The sequence below is a fragment of the Sphaerodactylus townsendi genome, linkage group LG09 (assembly GCF_021028975.2).
Source record: "Sphaerodactylus townsendi isolate TG3544 linkage group LG09, MPM_Stown_v2.3, whole genome shotgun sequence".
Classification (NCBI taxonomy): Eukaryota; Metazoa; Chordata; class Lepidosauria; order Squamata; family Sphaerodactylidae; genus Sphaerodactylus; species Sphaerodactylus townsendi.
The window spans coordinates 28,813,191-28,832,140 of record NC_059433.1 but is presented as its reverse complement, the minus strand read 5'-3'; the positions used below and the strand labels follow the sequence as shown (position 1 = coordinate 28,832,140).

The window sequence follows — 18,950 nt, the reverse complement described above, 5'->3', positions numbered from 1 at the left end:
TATTTAAAAAAACCTAAATTCATTAGATAATTGCAAGTAGACCATAGTAACTGTTGGGCTAAAAATATCTTGGACAAGGAGCATTCCAAAGTGACTGTGAACTACAGATAAAACTATCATGCATTCTAATATAAAAAGTGGAAGAATACACTGCTGATATATGCTTTGGGACTTCAGTTGGTATTTATACTTTGTATACCTTCTAAAAGGTAGGTTTTGATTTATTTAGCTGTTTAAAATTTTTCAATTTTTTTGCAGCATTGACTGCTTGTTCCAGCTCTGCCTGAATTTATAGCATAAAATCAATTTCTATGTATGGTTTTTTTAAAATATATATAGGGTTTTTAAAAATAGTTTTTAAAGGGTTTTTTAAAAAATAGTTTCATCATCTGACAGGTCTTACTGTTCTTTGCGTTATTACCAGTACTTAATTTGCAGCCAAGTCTGTTGAGCTCCATGGGACTTCTATGTCAACATGTATGCATCAGTAGAAAGCAGATATGGGCATCATTATGATCAGAACAATTTTCACCATTCTCCTACCTCAACCCTCCCTGTGACTGGTAAAAGTAAACAGCAGATTAGGGATGCTTAGCTAAAAAAAAAAGTCAGCATTTTTCAGATCCGGATATCAAGGGAGCCAAAAAATACTGGTATTCCCAGTTTCCAAAAACTAATTTGGTATTCAGATCAAGGGTTTTCCATGAATCCAATGTTATTTGGCTCCATTATTCCCTATTGGAAACCTTTTCAAAGAGTTGGGACTGTTTTTTGAACAAACTGCACCAAATTGCAGTGGAGCAGCTGGTGCCTGTCCTTTAAATCACCAAATTTCAAGTGAAGTAGACCAAGAAAACCAATTCTGAGGAGCCCTGAACAAGGGGACCTCAGTCATCCTCCATTACTTGCTGTGGGAAGGAGGATTCCATGCTTTCGCCAGGTTAAAGAATAGCCAAAGACACAACAGAAAGCAAAGAAACCTCTCAGCAAAAGCCTCGCAAAGCAGACAGAACCAACCCAAAGAACTAATGCAAAACCAGGGAATCCTGGCAAAATTATGAGACGATGTGGCAAACCGAATACAACAAATGTACAACCTGAGAATCCAACTCAATGGCAAATAAGAGAATCATTCAAGCCAACCTCTATATACCGTTTCCCTGAAAATAAGACATCCTCTGAAAATAGAAAGTAGTAGAGGTTTTGCTGAAGTGCTAAATATAAAGCATCCTCCGAAAGTAAGACGTAGCAAAGTTTTTGTTCGGAAGCATGCCCGTCGAACAGAACACCAGAGCATGCAGCTGTGGAGCGGAAAAATAAGACATCCCCTGAAAATAAGACATAGCGCATCTTGGGGAGCAAAAATTAATATAAGACACTGTTTTATTTTCAGGGAAACACGGTAACATGGCTGTTAAAGCCCAACAAATGTAAAATCAGAGAATCTACACCAATATACAACCAGAGAATCGATGCAGTGCAAACCCAATAGGAAGCTACTTGCACAAAGAATACAATGTTACAAGACCAACAAAACCAATTAAAAATGACAGAATTAAAGTCAAGCCAATAGGGTCAACCGATACCAAGGCCTGGCAAGAGACAGACACACCAGAATAAAGAGGAAAAAAATCTGGGTTCTTTTATTTGTTTAAAAACCTGGCTTCCTTTAGTTCTGGTTAATCCCAAATATTTCTGAGGGACCAATTCCCTGGTAACCCAGTAAATTCCGGATACCTCCAGAGACCCAAATATATCCAGAAAATACTGATCAGATATTTTTTGTATATTCAAACTGGACATATTTGAATGCACATCCCTATAGCAGATGCCCAACTTTAAAAGAAAAAAGTATAATGAAGTAATACAAAAGAAGAAGCAGATTAGACAGGCTTCAGAAGCCAGTATTAAAGTAATAAGTATTAAAATGCCTAATCAAGAGCTAAAAGGATAAAAGAAACCCATATAAGAAGCTGCACAAAAAGGGAGATCAAAACAAACAATGTAAACAAACATTATTCATTCTTAAGGGAGCTGGTTACCAGAGTTCAGTACATGATACTGAGAAAGTACAGTTGTTATTCTGACACCTACAGCCAGTGACAAAATCATTAATTTTTAGGACTTCAGCCTCCAGCTGTATCGGAGAGGTAGAACTTGTCCATCTCCTAAAGATTCCCTTTGAAACAGAAACGAAGTGACAAATCTCTAATATAAAAGGGGAGCTACAAGCTCAACAGCTCTTTGCAGTGACACACAGTCATATCTAAAACAATCTTCCTAAGAGGCACAGACAGCAAGCCCCAAGACCTCTGTAGGGCCAGGTTTTTAAAAAAATGCATGCCCTACACCAGTGGTGGCGAACCTTTGGCACTCCAGATGTTATGGACTACAGTTCCCATCAGCCCCTGCCAATATGGCCAATTGGCCGTGCTGGGCAGGGGCTGATGGGAATTGTAGTCCATAACATCTGGAGTGCCAAAGGTTCGCCACCACGGCCCTACACAATAAGGTGAGAAGACTGGGGAGGGGGTGGTTTAAATTTTATTTCTAGTAGGCAGGATCAATTTTGAACTTAAACCCCAACGGAACAGCTCAAGTATCCCATTATGCATAAGTAATGGTAAAATATAAATTGTGACAATTTAGATATGTAGTCAGATGGCAAGCCTTAAATGTTCTGACTGTACAAGGATGGCCAGAAAGTGGCCTCCCAGATATAGAAAAACAGCTGGGCTGAGAATAATAATAATTTAAATTTATAACCTGCTTTTCTCTCCTATAAACTCCTTTCTTTCCTCTCTCCACATCAGACACCGAGATTACCCAGAATGCAGAGCTACCACCAGTCACACACACAAAATTTTAACCTGTAGGAAATGCTAATCCATGGCTGTTTCTGCACGAGCAGAAAGCAACGCCTTCAGCCTGGTAAAACACTGTTTTGGCAGGGACCCTTCGCACAGGCGCCGCTGCCAAATCGATGAAGCAGAACTCTGTTCCCGCCAAAACAGTGTTTTCAAAACTCGCTCGGGAAGTGAGTTTTTCTGCAAACGTCGGCTTCCATCCGCTGCCATGCGAATGGCAGCGGGTGGAAGCCGGCATATTCCCCTCCCTGGCACCAAATGCCTCCTTACCTCCTGCTGGCTGTCGTCGCTCTGAAGAGCCCAGGGGACACGTCCCCTGGCCTCCGTCGCTGCAGCTGTCGCTCTGGCCATGGGGGCATGTCCCTTGGCCTCCTCAGAGAGACAGCAGAGCAACGGCTGTCAGCAGGAGGCAAGGGGGCTGCACGGAGCCTGCTCCAAGAGCTGTGCAGCCCATGGGGCCGTTTGTGCGAACAGCCCCAGAGCCTGCATCGGCATGATTAATGCCGATGCAGGCTCTCTCCCTTAGCTGTGCGGAAACAGCCCATGACTTCAGATTTCCCAGATCACTCAATACTTGGGTTGTGATGAAAGCAGGGGAAAGGAAAGACAAGGCCCCTGTGTTCCTTCATGTTCTGGGCTAATTCTGGTCTGGACTGAAGCGACCCCTGGGACAACCAAACTGTTGACAACAGTCTTTGAACTGTGAAAGATCATGAGTGCATCTCCCATAGGTTAATAACTGTGAGATACTACCCTGGAAAGCAGTTATTTTTGAACAATTCAGCTCTTAGTTTCAAAGCTTGGCATAGCTTTTTAATGCTCACAAAAACTGCATTGTTGGATTACACTGTGCAGTCATGATCAAAGCTACCTCCAGTTAATTAACCATTAAGCTAATGCACATAAAGTCAGAATTCCAACGACGGAGAAAGAACAGTTGGATTTTTTTATTCAGGAATAGATCGCCAAGCACAAAACATCCATATCATGCTTGAGAATGGACCTTTTCCTGTGAAAAGCACTGGAGAAAGGGATCATCCTCCAGCTGCTACTTGCGAGGTTTACAATTAACAGCAACAACTTCGGTGTATGTATCTGTGATTCTCAACTTTGCACAGTGTATTTTATCGCTGGATATCTGTACTAGAGAACAAAGTTTTCAGTGAGAAGTAGATTTCAGGTGAACATAGATAAGCCATGCTAAAGCTTTTTTACCTGAAGTTCCAGCAGTTCTAACAGAGAATTGCCACTGATCAAGAGCATCAACTGATACTGATAACATAAATGATTTTGGGGGATGTCAAAAGATGCTCAGGTGCTATTGAGTTGACTGAATCTGTCATTCAAATATTTAAATATAGTTTTAAACACAGACTATCAACCAACTTGCAGAATCCAAGCCTACAGTAGGGGAAATTAAAATCTCAGTCCCTGGGGCTATGAAAGAGAGTAGACAGCCATTACATAGCAGGTTTCAAGTTCTTCAAGCAGCTGATCTTGGGAGGCAAGTGGGTTGTTTATAGGTAGCACTATTGCTTAATGATAAAACATGTATAGTCACTCCCTATCACAGGTGTCAAACTCAGGCCCTCCAGATGTTATGGACTACAGTTCCCATCATCCCCTGCCAGCATCATGCTGGCAGGGGATGATGGGAACTGTAGTCCATAACATCTGGAGGGCCGCGAGTTTGACACCTGTGCATGAAGAGAGAGTGTGTGTTTTAACACATGTCAAATAGAGTCCCACTACCACTTGCCCAAGTTTAGTTTCTAAAAACTGGCAGGAATCCTCTCAAATCCATGACAGTTTGTGTGATGATACACTGGGCTTTTGAATAGACTAAATATATATGATGATCATAATACAAACTCCTCATATTGCCAACTTTTCCTTCACAGTAAGGCAGAAAACATATTGCAAAACAAGTTTCAGGATTTTTGTTTGGGAAGAATTATTCAGCACTGCCAAATATATAAAATAATGGCTCGTATTTAATCATACAGTTCTGAAAACGTAAGAGCTCTTCCTTCAAAGGAGGAGGGGGATAGCAATTCCTCTCTCTTGCTGCAGATCTCCACTTTTGCCTCTTAAGATGTCCACTGACAAGGGTCTACTAACACGCGCAGGAACAAAAACAGAGATGGGGGTAGTGGATAGAGGCAGAGAGTTCCACCCCATTAGATCTGCTCTGTAAGCAAACCCTGTTTGAGACAAGCCCACGCATATCTCCAATAGTTACATCCCAGTACAATCTGTACCTTCAAAAGGACAATGGGCCTAAACAGACATGACTCTTAGTCCACAAAGGAATCTACTGGAAGAGCCGTGTCTGTTACACATGACCATAAATAAGCAGTTGACAGAAAATTGTCAGCCTGAAAGTTCAAGCCACACTTTCTGAAGAACTGAAAGCAGGAAAACTACAAGACTGTAAACATCATTGTTCTAATCAAAGTAGCTCTCACTACCATTTTTAGACCATGGCAAATTTACTGACCTAGGGCAAGTGGTCCAGGCCCCGTGAAGAGCACCATTGCTCAGAACAACTCTCAGGTGAAGAAGGAACAGTTTGTACACCATGCTCCTGAACTGCAAAGCATTGTTTCTGTCTGTTTGAAAGCCCAGTTTGTTGATATGGGACAAGGAGAAGGCAACTCTAAGTTCTCTAGTGTGAACAGAGGACAGAACACAGGAAGCATCAGCGCTGGTCAAAGTATTACAAATGGATGGTCAGTATACCAAGTCAACATATATTGATCCATGATTTCCCAGAAGACAAGGAAAAGAAGCTAGGTAAAACCACTGGCATTCTTGGTTTACAGACAGAATATTAAACTACTAGCAGTGAAGCCCATTGTGGGGAAATTGCAATAGGCTCTAAAAAGCGGGGGGGCAAGCAAGCCTCTCTCGCCACAATGGCCTTTACTGGTGCCTCACCAGTCCTCCCCCTCCCAGGCTGCTTCCTTCCTACCTGGTGATGATACGCTAGTCCCAGGAATCCATTAAGTGTGGAAGGTTGGTGGGAGGGGGGCTGTTTCTGAGGGTTCGTTGGTGAGACATAAGCAAATTATATAGGGTAAGATGTTTATACTGCCTCTTCACCCAAATACAGTCGCCAAGGCAGCAAATGTCAAAAATAGAAAAGCAGGGTCAAGTCACAGATGACCCTGCTTAGCTTCTCAGATCCGCTGAGGCTGGGCTATCTCACCACGCAGCCTATGGCAACTGGAAAATTACGTGAATAAAAAGCACGGCAGCAGAATTAAATTTCATATTGCCGGTGCTGTTGTCATCATCCTATTGTCATTAGAGGCTATTGCCATGCCAGCAATAGCCTGTAAGCTGGTTTTTATGCAGTCCAATTGGCTGGTACCGAATCTGCAAGAGGATCAAATGGAAAGATGGAAGAAGAAGAAGAGTTTGGATTTATATCCCCCCTTTCTCTCCTGCAGGAGACTCAAAGGGGCTTACAATCTCCTTGCCCTTCCCCCCTCACAACAAACACCCTGTGAGGTAGGTGGGGCTGAGAGAGCTCCGAGAAGCTGTGACTAGCCTAAGGCCACCCAGCTGGTGTGTGTGGGAGTGTACAGTCTAATCTGAATTCCCCAGATAAGCCTCCACAGCTCAGGTGGCAGAGCTGGGAATCAAACCCAGTTCCTCCAGATTAGATACATGAGCTCTTAACCTCCTACGCCACTCCAGGAAGCACCTGGAGGGATTCTAAGAGGTCAGTCTTCAGTGCAAACTTGCTCATTGCAACTGATCTTCTCTCCACTCAAATTTCTACCCACTGTTATGCATTTAGCTATACAAACTGCAAGGGCTGTTTTTTTCCTGTTTCAAAACCAAACAAAACATACCCTCATACAGTTGCCAATTTCCAGGTGATGGCTGGAGTTCCCCTAGAATTGCAACTGATTTTCAGAGCCGGCGTGGTACAGTGGCAGGTGGACTCTAATCTGGAGAGCTGGGTTTGATTCACTGCTCATCTATGAACTCTTATCTGTTGAACCAGATTTGTTTCCCTGCTCCTACATTCCTCTGGATGACCTTGGGCCAGTCACAGCTCACTTAGAACCTTTTCAGCCCCGTCTACCTCACAAGGTATCTATGGGAAGAGGAAGGAAAAGGAGTTTGTAAACTTCCTTGCATCTCCTTACAGGAGAGAAAGGTGGGGTATAAATCCAAACACTTCTCCAGCGGTGGAAATGACAACTTTGGAGCAGGGTCTACAGCAGTGGTGGTGAACCTTTGGCACTCCAGATGTTATGGAGCCCCTTCCATCAGCCCCTTCCAGCATGGCCAATTGGCCATGCTGGCAGGGGCTGATGGGAATTGTAGTCCATAACATCTGGAGTGCCAAAGGTTCGCCACCACGGATCTACAATATTATTCCCTACTTTCCTCTTCCCAACCCCCACCTCCCCAACGTCCACTCCCCTCCCAAACCTCCAAAAATATCCCAAACAGGAGTTGTTATTCATAAAAGGCTGCAGTCCCTCTTTGCCAGAACAAAAAGAAGAGCAATAGGATAAAACAGAAGAAGGGGGGCGGGAGCCAGTCTCTTACAAATTAGAGAGAGATTTTCCATACAGCCAATTAAGGAGAAAAAGCAACCTGCAATCCCAACTTGCCTTTGAAGGACAACCATGGCCACTCCATCCTCCATGCACATGGGGTAGGGGAGTGGAGGAAGCTTGCAATTTCTCACCATTAAACAATGCAGCTCTAAATGGGCGGAGCTTATGGCACACTTTCCCCCAAGACACCACGTGCTACTGTTGCACACACACACCATTCCCTTTCTAACCTCCTCCTCCCTGGCCCCTTTCCAGTGCCATAGTTAAGAGGATCACAGCTGGTTGGTTGCAATGCATCGCAAATGTGTTTGACGGTCAGTGTTGATAAGAACAGGTAGGTTTACTTCTAAGTAAATGATATGTGACGCAAGGGCCATCCGGCGCGCACCCTGGTGACTGGAGTAAGGTCAGGTTTGAACAGACCTGGGCTTGCATAGGATCGGACTGCGCCTCCATAAACCTGGGGAGCATTTCTTCCTACCCAACTGCAGTTGCTTCTGGGCACAATTCTAATCCAAAATCCAATTTATGTCTGCATAGGATTGCAAGCCTTATAAGCCCATTTTACTGAACTCTATGGGACTTCCAAGCAAATCCTTCTTTGGGCTTTTGGAAAGCGAAGGGGATAATGGAAGTCATTCATTTCGTCCCACGCATCCATTGGCTGAGGGCTCATCATCGCAACTTAAGAGAACTACACAGGATAAGAAGAGCCATATTTCTAGGGACTTTTGCAAAATATAACTCGTATTTAAAATGAGAAGGAAATGTACTTACCAGTATTTTGTTATCCACTTTGTCACCTTTAACTTCTAGCTTAATTTTCTTTTTCACTGAAATTTTTATCTTCCTTCCAATTATATCCTTGACGCTTTCTGAAACAGCAGAGTATATAAAATTACTTTCATTGTCAGGAAGAGGAAAAACACATGCAATTGTGCTATTTAACTGTCAATGAAGTATACTTACAACCATGTCATTTTAAGTGATGGCTTTCTCAAGTAAAGTTTACAACTGTTATTAAATAATTAGAAGTCACACACTCCAGTATGACCTCTGCTAAAAATGGAACTCAGTTCATTCATTTTTAGGAGTGTGCTCCTCTACTCAGTTAAGTTTAAAGCGGACATCACAGGTTTGATTCTCTCACAAGAAATAAGCATCTGCTAAACTATATTTAGTTTGATTGATTCTGAAGCACTCACAGAAAGGTTTAACTTCATTCACACATACATTGAACAGCAGGCTCTCTTACATTTCGGAAGTCAAATAATTCCAGTGGAAGAACAGCACAAGTTGTAACACTAGAATAGTTCCAGATGTCTTTTGACAGATATAGAAAGGCCTCTACAAAATATAGGATTGCAAGCAATCTAGTATTAAATCTCTGACTTTGGGACTTACTGAACAGTCGTGTGAAAATGAACGATACATGTTGTATCAGTCCTTGAAATATACATGATGTCAGGCTCATTCCGCACATGCAGAATAATGCACTTTCAAACTGCTTTCAGTGCTCTTTGAAGCTGTGCGGAATGGCAAAATCCACTTGCAAACAGTTGTGAAAGTGGTTTGAAAACGCATTCTTTTGCGTGTGTGGAAGGGGCCTCAGACTGCAGGCAGGCCCCACTGCTCAGTTGAAGGCACAAGTATAACAATTCTCCATTTCAAAATTTCTGAGAAATGTTTCCAGTTTAGTACTGCAGTGCCAAAATCAAAGCATGAAAACCTGCCATACTGATGCTCCCCTCACAAAAGTATTACTGGAATAACTGATGTTGTATGTTGATGCTTGGTCTTCTCTCATCCCAGTACAATTTGTCACTTGTCTTCAGCAACTCACCCTCAATAAGGTCTTAAGACATTTTAAAGCTTTCTTCAAGAAAAGTCACAGACAACATGGCTCCTACTGGAGAGAAAGGTGGAGTGCGAAGTAAATAAAAACTCTGAAGATCGTGGGGGCACATAAAATAAAGGCTAATTGGTAAGTGGAAAGAGAAGAGGAAGCAGATAAAGGGGAGAAGAAACAGGTAGTTCTGCAAACTTGGGGAACCTCCTAGGTGTGCAGAAAAATCTGAAAACTTTTAACGAATACATTGGGGGTTAAATCCCACCCTAATACATTGGGGGTTAAATCCCACCCTAATCAAGAACGCAAGCCACAGCTGTGTTGTGGGCTGGAGAACTGTTGTGGGGAGAGCGCAATGGGAATGAGGAATTTCTGCTAGCTGAGGAGCCAACTCCTTCAAGGGAATTACCCCCAGCTCAGTGTGCCCTACCTATGAGGCACCATGCCAGTCATGGCGGGGGGGGGGGGAGGCAAAGCTGCCAGGTGGGTAGCTGGGAAAGCTGAAAGCAGAGAATTGCTGCTAGCAGCCAGGCCCACATTTTCTACCTCTTCAGAAGCAACACTCTGTTGGGGCGGGAAGAGGAGAGAATGAACTACTGCAGTCAGCAGTAATCAAGGGACCAAGGGAGAGGGACAGAGTGAAAGAATGATGCGAGCAAGCTTAGAAAAAGAGAAAACAAGTGTATGTGCGGCTTAGAACTAGAGAAGAAGAAAGAGCAAATCAACAACAGCAGTTGTGGGAAGGAAAGAAGAGAAAAATGGTGATAGGGAGGGAGAGAGAGAGAGAGAGAGAGAGAAAGGAGAAAGCAAAGCAACAGAGATACTGTTGTTGGGAGTTTTAATGTATGTTGGGCTCATTCCGCACATGCAGAATAATGCACTTTCAAACTGCTTTCAGTGCTCTTTGAAACTGTGCGGAATAGCAGAATCCACTTGCAAACAGTTGTGAAAGTGGTTTGAAAACGCATTACTTTACGTGCACGGAAGAGGCCTGAAATTCAGTGGTTAATAGGTCGAGTTTTTAGCCACCCTGAGGTGACCCTGGCTAGGAGGGGGCGGCACAGAATCCCTGTAAATAAATAAGTAAATAAATAAATAAAAGTGGGGCAAAGGAATGGCTGCTGCCACAAGTTTCTTGTGGGTCCCCACTTATATATTCTAATAATCAAGTGTGTCCCCATCTGGATACTTATAGCTGCAGATCAGAGTCATATTGACAGAAGGAAGATTTGGCTCCAACCTTTGGGGACCATTCAGGGTTGTGGAAATAGAGAATATTTTTTGTGTGCATGTGCATTAGAAAACAGGTCCTCTGCTTGAGCTGCCATGCATGAGGGAAAGGATCCCAGCACCCCCAGGCCCAGCGTGGCTCCCAGCTTGGCCACCAGCTCCCCACTCCCTGCATGCCCAGCTGGCATTTAGGTGGGTTGGTGAGTGGGAAGCCTATGCTTCCCATCCCTCCCTCTGTTATCCTCCGGATGGCTCCCCAAGATTCAAGCAACACAGGTGTGCTCCTGACAACCTGGCCAAAGGAAAACATGGCCCTGCTGGAAATGTTGTACTGCCAATAGCCTGTTTGGACCAAAAGCAGCTTCAAAAGCCGACGATGAAGCAACAGCATGGGGCTGGGGACTTCCTCCCTGCCTTGTTGGGTGGCAGTGAATTGAAGACATGCAGGGGGAGCCACAGTGAGACACAGGTGGCCTCCTCCCACGGCCAGCCCAGTACAGTTCCAATGCCTCAGGTAGGTTCATTTCTTTCCCACTGTAGCCTCCACTCTCCAGTCCCACAAGTTTCTTGTGAGTCTCTGCTTATATTATATATGAGCTATAGAAAATATATAAATAATGCCAAAGAATTAAACTAGAATACTTCAGGACAAAAGATTTTAAAGTAAGGTGCAGATGATCCAGTTTTTGATATCTGATTGAGAGTCTAGAATTACTGCACTGGTGGTTAAATTCCAAGCGACGGTATTAAAAAATCAAACTATAACTTACTAACCCATCTTTTTAATAGTAAGTGTTAGAATTGTTTTGTCTCTGCAGACCAATATTATATCTCCTTCCATCAGTGTTTTAATTAATATATTTATCTTTACTTCTAATTTGAAGGATTTTAAATATGAGGCCCTAGGAACCGATTGATCATTCATGTGAATAATTCCTTCTGTACTTTCCTTAAAATCATGCTTGTATTTTATGTTTGACACAGTTTGATCGGTTTCTTGCTAATTTTTAATCTATGCCTATTAAAGGTTGTTGTTGTTGATGATGAACTAGAATTAAGTGCAATACATAAGGGCCATTAGTGCGTTTCCATGACTACCGTAAAGCAAGTTAACTAATGCATCCTCCTTCGTGTCTCTTATAACACATTAGCCTACAGTGTAGAATAGCAAGGTATCACTCCTGCAAACTGATCCACTGAAGAACTTGGGTACTTGCACGAATGAAGCAGAAGGGAATTTTTCTCCATTCTTAAGGTACCGGAGGACCCAGAGAGAACACAAAAAGCCTTAATTTTGAAAGCAACGGATGTTAGGGTAAGTAGTGTTAGATTACACAACATTTAGTTTATGTTAGCAATAGATGACAATATAGCTTTTTTACGGATAAACTATGCAATAGTTCCTAAGTATATATTAATTTGTATTTAAAAATCTATCTTTGAGACACTTTCTCCAACTAGAACATAAACATTTATATAATGCCAAGAACAGCTGAAGTCCAGTTCTTTAACATGTTTTATGGTTTTGAATGTATTGCTGCTTCATTCATTTCCTCCCAGCATTAATATTGTAAAATATAATGTACCTCTTGCTATATCCCCAGTAGCTTCATTTCCCAACATTCTTCTGTGAAGACACTGCTGTATTCATTTCGAAGTGGATCTATGCCAGCATGGTGTAGTGGTTAAGAGCAGGTGCACTCTAATCTGGAGAACTGGGTTTGATTCCCTGCTCTGCAACTTGAGCTGTGGAGGTTTATCTGGTGAACCAGATTAGCTTGTGAACTCCAACATATGCCAGCTGGGTGACCTTGGGCTAGTCACAGTTCCTCGGAGATCTCTCAGCCCCAACCACCTCACTGGGTGTTTGTTGGGGAGCGGGGGGGAGGGAAAGGAGATTGTAAGCTCCTTCGAGTCTCCTTACAGAAGAGAGGGATATAAATCCAAACTCTTTTTCTTCAAACTTTCTGTGCACAGTAATTCTTTTTCCAGACCATAGCTTTAAACTAAATGCATCATTGATGTTTACCTGTAACATTCTTCCCCGTCCAAACAGTTGAAGCCCAATCCAAAGGAGGGGACAGAAAAGCAGCAGCCACATATGGTGCCATGGTACCACCTCCAAAGAGGTGAAGGTGCTGCCTGGGGGAGAAGGAGAAAAACATCTTCTCTTCTGGAGAAGCCCATCACTAGGAGTGACATAAGCCCAAGCTGCAAAAAGGGGGTGTTCCCAGGCTGAAACTGCTCTGGGAACCTACGAAAGTTGGCTCTGGATAACCCACGCCAGTACAAACCCCTGTGGCAGAGGGGCGCTGGCACACAAGGCTGCTTCTGGGTTTAGGAACCGGGCAGTTGTGTAGTGCCCTACCACCGGTACAATAGCCCCTCCACTGACGTATCCGCCCCTTACATCAGTAGAATGGGCACCTGCACCAACACAGCACCACTTCCAAGACTCCATCCCTCCCCCTTTGGATTGCACTTTTAATCACCTACATTCTTAGAAGCATTAACACTTCCATTCTTATGGTCCTCACATCCCGATGTTCCCGAAAAACCTGTTCTTCTCCCACCCTTAACTGCATTACTCTACTACACCAATGTGCACCAGATTTGTCTCCCTTTTGCTTCGACTTTGCTTGTATGAACAACAGCTGGCACAGCAGACGGGTCCATTGACTGAAATAATTGGCAGTACAACATGGCTCCTGCTATTAAATAAGAATTTATTCTTTCTAAGTACATCTTCCTCTTTGTTCAGAAAGAGTCCATTATACGCTACATTGCTATTTTTGCATCATGCTAAAATCTCTATTCCATCAGGAATGGCTTCTGTGTCTAACATTCCATACAGACACTCTAGTTGCAGAATACTAGCGTTCTGTACACTTTAACATATTGTGATACATTGGATATGTCATAATAGAGGTACTATGTAGGGATCCATTTTGTGTGATAAGAAACAATCCCAGGGCAAGATTGTACAGGTGGGAATTCTTAATGGATACCAGTGAGTTCTGTGGAATGAAGTAGATGAGTTGTAATCTGAAGAAGGGGGGGGGGGGGCAAAATTTGTTCCAAGTACTTCTGCTAGTAGAGTTCCTCCAATACACAGCTTTTCTACTCATTCCCCATGCTCTTACACAATTATTTCAATGAGGTTCACATCAATGCTTTAACCAGCAGACTTTGTCTCCTGATATTGTGGAACAGCATCGTCATTTCATTTTCATGCTCTTTTAAAAACAAAATCCCATATGTAATCATTTAGGCCAGCAATAACAAATCAAACAATCAGCACAACAGGCCAATTTGCAAAGACCCTTTTAAATTGTTCACATGTGCATTATTTTCCCCCTTAGAAATTGACACTGAAAGCACTTCTTGAACTTCTCTAGGCAACCCCTTCCAAAGAACTGGAGCTACCACTGAAAAAGTCCAGGAACAAGTTGAATCCATCTTCACTTCCCTCAGCCCTGGGGCTCTAAACAGCCCCTGCTCTGCACAACACCTTTAAGGGGCCAGTACTGGGAGAACTGGTCCAGCAAGTACATGGATCCCAAGCCACTATGAGCTTTAAAAGGTTAAGACTAAAACTTTGAACTGCACTTAGACTTCATTTACAAAACAGAAGCAGTAGCCAACATAGCTGTTTCAAATTGCCATTAACACAACAGAACTTATTAGTGTATTGTCGAAGGCTTTCACCACCGGATTCAACTGGTTGTGGTGGGTTTTCCGGGCTGTGTGGCCGTGGTCTGGTGGATCTTGTTCCTAACATTTCGCCTGCATCTGTGACTGGCATTTTCAGAGGTGTATCACAGAGTGAAGATCTGAAGATGCCAGCCACAGATGCAGGCAAAACGTTAGGAACAAGATCCACCAGACCATGGCCACACAGCCTGGAAAACCTACCACAATCAGAGCTTATTAGCTCTCACCAGCAACTGGGAAATCATGTTTTGCACCAATTTACGTTTCCAAAATTGAATACACCTTGGAGTCTTACATAAAGCATGTGACAGCAATTCAATTTCAAACAATCTAGATCAGCTAGACTAACAGTGCAATCCTAAGGACAGAGCCTCTGAAACTGCCTAGGAGGTGCTGTGACTCTGGCACCGACGTAAATGCCACTTGCATCTGTGTAAAAGGACACCCCGGAGGGACTTATGCTGGCACCAGGGAGCCATGCAGCAGAGCAACACCTGGGCTGAAGGGGGGATTCCAGGGGGTGGGGCCAGATTTAACCAGCTTCCTGAGCCCTTTTTGGCCCAGGAACAGCCCCACAGATTCATGCCAGCCCATTGAACTACATAAACCACTTCCATGGAGGAGGGGCAGCATCACTTTCAGTGTGCTGACTGTAGAAGTGTCTTTGAAGGCAGCGGGGCTGCAACATCCCCAGCCATGGCACAAGTATTTCCCCTCTCCAAGATTAAACTGGGGAGATTCCAGAACAGATACAATTCTCAAACAAAATGTAGTTAAAAGGAAGCAGTCCTAGCAACACCACCAACCTGCTTCTCAGTCCTTAAAGCCAGCTCCCCAAGTCTTAAATGAATCCACCAAAGCCATAATTACACCATCCAAGGGTGGTGAACTTGCCCCCTCTCCGAACAGCATCGCTTCCACCTTGCCTGGATTCATCTTAAGCTTGTTCTTCCTCAGCCACTTGGCCACACCCTTCAGGCAAAACTCCATAATGGGCACTGACACATCTGGGGCCTTGGTGAGAATTTTATTGATAAATATTGAGGCACTGCTTTTCTTGGTACTCAGAAGGTGGTTTCTGGATACACAAGTAATGCCACACGCATTTAAACTAGCAACAACATATTCAGACAATCGATACAGTAGCAGATATATATATACACACACAACAGGTTGTCAGATACAGACTGATGAGACCCAGTATAGCGTATTTGCCAGAGTGCTGCACTAGGGAGACCCAGGTTCAAATCTCAACTTGGCCACAGAGGCTTGCTGAGATACTTTGGAACAGATGCACATTCAACCTAACCCAATTCATAGTTGTTATCAGGATCATCGTTAAAGTGGGGTGTACAACTAAATAAGTAAAACCCAGAACTGTGAATGACAGTAAGAGGCCATGCATAGATATTAGCGTAAGAAGAGAGCTCTGGGGTACTCCACAAGTGAACGCCTGGAGGGCTGTCAGAATACAAAGGGCCTTTTTTTTTACCTCTGTGAATACCTGGCATCCCATTCACTCTTGTTCTCTCTGTCCAACCTTGCTCTCTCAATTCAACATGCATATTTACTGCACAATCCCACGCAGAATAGATTTCAATGGAACAGAGAACAGCTTTACCCAGGATTGAAACACTGGTCCCCAACCTTGAAGCACTCCCAGCCCCCTGCCCACCCTCATCTGCTTTCCAGAAGAGCTCTCAGAGTGCACACCTGTCATGCAGAAGGTGACAGGTATAATCCTGGTCATCTCCACCTGACAAAGTTACTCACGCGTTCATACTGAATTTAATTAACAGCAATCAGATTAGTACTGGGGGTGGGGGCAATTTTTGTGACAGTTTATGGCACTTGTGGCCGGTCTGTATTAGGCATGTTAGATTCGACTGCCATAAATGAGTTTTGACACCCTGAGCCAGCGTTGTGTAGTGGTTAAGAACGGTGGACTCTACACCGGAGAACCAGGTTCGATTCCCCGCTTCTCCACATGAATGGCAGATGTTTATCTGGTGATAATGCAACTTAAATATTTCTGGACATCTGAAATATCATCCGGGTCACACAGATACACACTCTAAAGGGGAAAAGAGTACCCTTGATAATGCCTGGAGGTTATTCTGTGTCACCCACTCCCATGTTGACCTCAAACTTGAGCCAGGGTTATGTAGTGGTTAAGAATAGTGGACTCAGGTTTGATTCCCCACTCTTTCACATGAGCAGCAGACCCTACTTGAGTGAACCAGGTTTGTTTCCCCAGTCCTATAAATGAAGCCTGCTGGGCAGGGCCGGAAAAAGGGGGAACTGCGCCCGGGGCACGTGTGCTCCTTGTGCCCTTGTCATGCCTGGGAATGTTCCCACCCCGGCGCATGCCCAGTGCATTGTGCACCCCCCTTGAGTCTAAGCCATGCTGCTGGGTGACCGTGGGCCAATCACAATTTTATCAGAACTCTCTCAGCCCCACCTGCCTCACAAGGTGCCTGTTGTAGGGAAGGGAAACAGTTTTTAAGCTCGAAGGCTTTCACGGCCTGATTCAACTGGTTCTGGTGGGTTTTCCGGGCTGTGTGGCTGTGATCTGGTGGATCTTGTTCCTAACATTTTGCCTGCATCTGTAGCTGGCATCTTCAGAGGTCTATCACAGAGGGAAGTCTGTTACACACTGGACACACCTCTGAAGATGCCAGCCACACAGCCCAGAAAACCCACCAGAAGCTGTTTTTAAGTTGCTTTGAGCCTCCTTACAGGAGAGAAAAGCGGGGTATAAATCCACACTTTTCTTGCATCAGACACTGCAGGTAGATCTTAGCAGCAAACCAGTCTCTAACAAAAAGGCACATGCAGACTGTGGACTGCACTGGTGCTGTCACAGTCCCCAAACCAGGCTTGAAACCAGACTGAAAAGGTAAAGAAATACCGTTTTACCAGCCTATTAAACCTTTGGAAGGAGACCTGTTTTCAAATTGACCAGCGGTGGCTCTGCTCACTGGCCCCTTAAAGGCAAAGGACTCGTGGACCTCCTCCACGGTGTGAGCAGCAACAGATGCTCTCGGCATGGCCCTTCCCTCTCCGGAACGGTTCCATCCCATTTGCCAGCCGTCTTGCTGAGCACCGAGGAGGGGGACTACGAGGACAGCCCCCCCCTCCCGCAAGAGTTCGGCCGGAAGAAGAAAGGGTTAAAGACCCCTCTCAGCTCACGCCTTTAGCTTTGCGGGAAGAAAACTGATCTACATTTAATAAGTGGAGGCGGGGAGGGGGAGAGATGGGGAGGCCAGAAGAAGCCGCAGGGTGACTGCCAAGTAGGCAAAGGGAAAGAGGAAATGCCGGCGTTAAAGAGCTGGCAACCTTCCCCACCCCTCGAGGGGTTAATCGTTAATAGTGGTTGGATTAAAAATGCCCCACAGTCCGCCGGGCGCCCTTATTCCCTTGGCTTTCCACGCGCGTGCAATGGCCAGGAGGAGATCTATACCCCCCCCCCAAAAAAAATCTCTTCCAGCGTGAGCGCCCCCTCCAGCTGCAAAGCGGCTCACCTTCCCGGAGCCCACCTTGCCGGAGAAAACCAGCCAGCACATCCCCCTACTACTACCACGCCTTTTCCCCACGGAGTATTGGCTGGAAGGGACCCAGGAGGGGAAAAGGGGGGGGGGGCTTGACCGCGTCTCCTGGCCAGAGTCGACCCTTCCTCCCCTCCAAAGCCTCACGCCCTTAGTCGCCAAAGGAAGGGGAGGGAGGGAGACAGCAGGACGGGCAGGCTCACCTAGCAACTCTTTGGGAACGTCGGAGGTCTCGTCCGTCATCGTTACTCCGAGGTGTGCAGGGCTGGTTGCTGCTGGTGACGGCTACGCGCTCCTCGCCACGCGCAAAAAACAATTCCCCAATATTTTCTTAATGTAAAAAATAAGCTATATATAGATCCGAGGCAGGTAAGGCGAAGACTCCACGTCCTGCAGCTGCTGCTGGTGCCCTCCCGAAGAGCAAGAGCTCGGTTAGGTGCTTGTGGCTACATGACGCCTCTCCGTTTCGGGGACAGACAGAGCCGGGGAGGGGGCGGCGGCGGCGGCGGCGGCGGCGGGGGCTTTTCCAAAGGCGGAGCGGAGTCCGCGGCGCCACCCGCCTTCCCTGCCCTCCTGCGCCACTAATCCCCTTTTCCTGCTGCTGCTGCTGCTGCTGCTGCGCTCCCGTCTTCCCGCCTGCGGCTCGCCTTCCTGCTCCTTGTTGCCCGCTTGTTGCCTCACGCAGCCGCCTCCTGGCCCGAAGTGCAAGCGGAAGGCGTGGGAGGAGGAGGAGGAGGAGGCGGCATTCCTGGCGCCCGCAGAGCCCAGCCTGGGGAAGGGCTCCTCCAGCCCAGGGGCCGCCTCTTTTTCCTCGCGCCACAGCCGGCCCAGAGGCTCCCCCGCGCTCCCAGCCCGCCTCACGTTTGCTCACAGATTCCCCGCGCGCGGCCACGGCGGGGAAAACCCGAGGGCATTTGCAGCAGCGGCAGCAGCAAGCGCTCCGGTCCCTCCTTCCTTCCCAGGATTGCGCTGCAAACGGAGGGATCGGGGGCCATCTGCTGGCTTGACGCGGGCTAGACCCGAGCGAGGAATCCCCGCCTCTTCCCAAACCCCCGTCCGAAAGAGAGTGGTTGGTTTGTTTTTGAAGCTGCAAACCTATCCGTGTTTAAGCCTTAAAGGATTTTCTTCCAAATAAACACGCTTGGGACGAGCTCGGTGG

General features: G+C 45.5%; 1 protein-coding gene across 5 annotated transcripts in view; it reads right to left on the bottom strand.

Annotated features, from left to right (window-relative positions):
- Window positions 1-18,747, bottom strand: part of CARMIL1 (capping protein regulator and myosin 1 linker 1) — a 156,584-nt gene extending 137,837 nt beyond the window's left edge. For 4 of the 5 annotated variants that reach the window (XM_048507671.1, XM_048507672.1, XM_048507674.1 and 1 more), the window contains exons 1-2: window positions 17,995-18,747; window positions 8,228-8,325 (exon numbers count right to left, since the gene is read on the bottom strand). In XM_048507671.1, the coding sequence (XP_048363628.1) occupies window positions 8,228-8,325; window positions 17,995-18,034 (138 nt within the window). In that variant the 5' untranslated portion in view covers window positions 18,035-18,747. The remainder of the gene's footprint in view (window positions 1-8,227; window positions 8,326-17,994) is intronic. The other variant, XM_048507675.1, reaches the window with a different exon arrangement.
- Window positions 18,748-18,950: the final 203 nt, after the last annotated feature.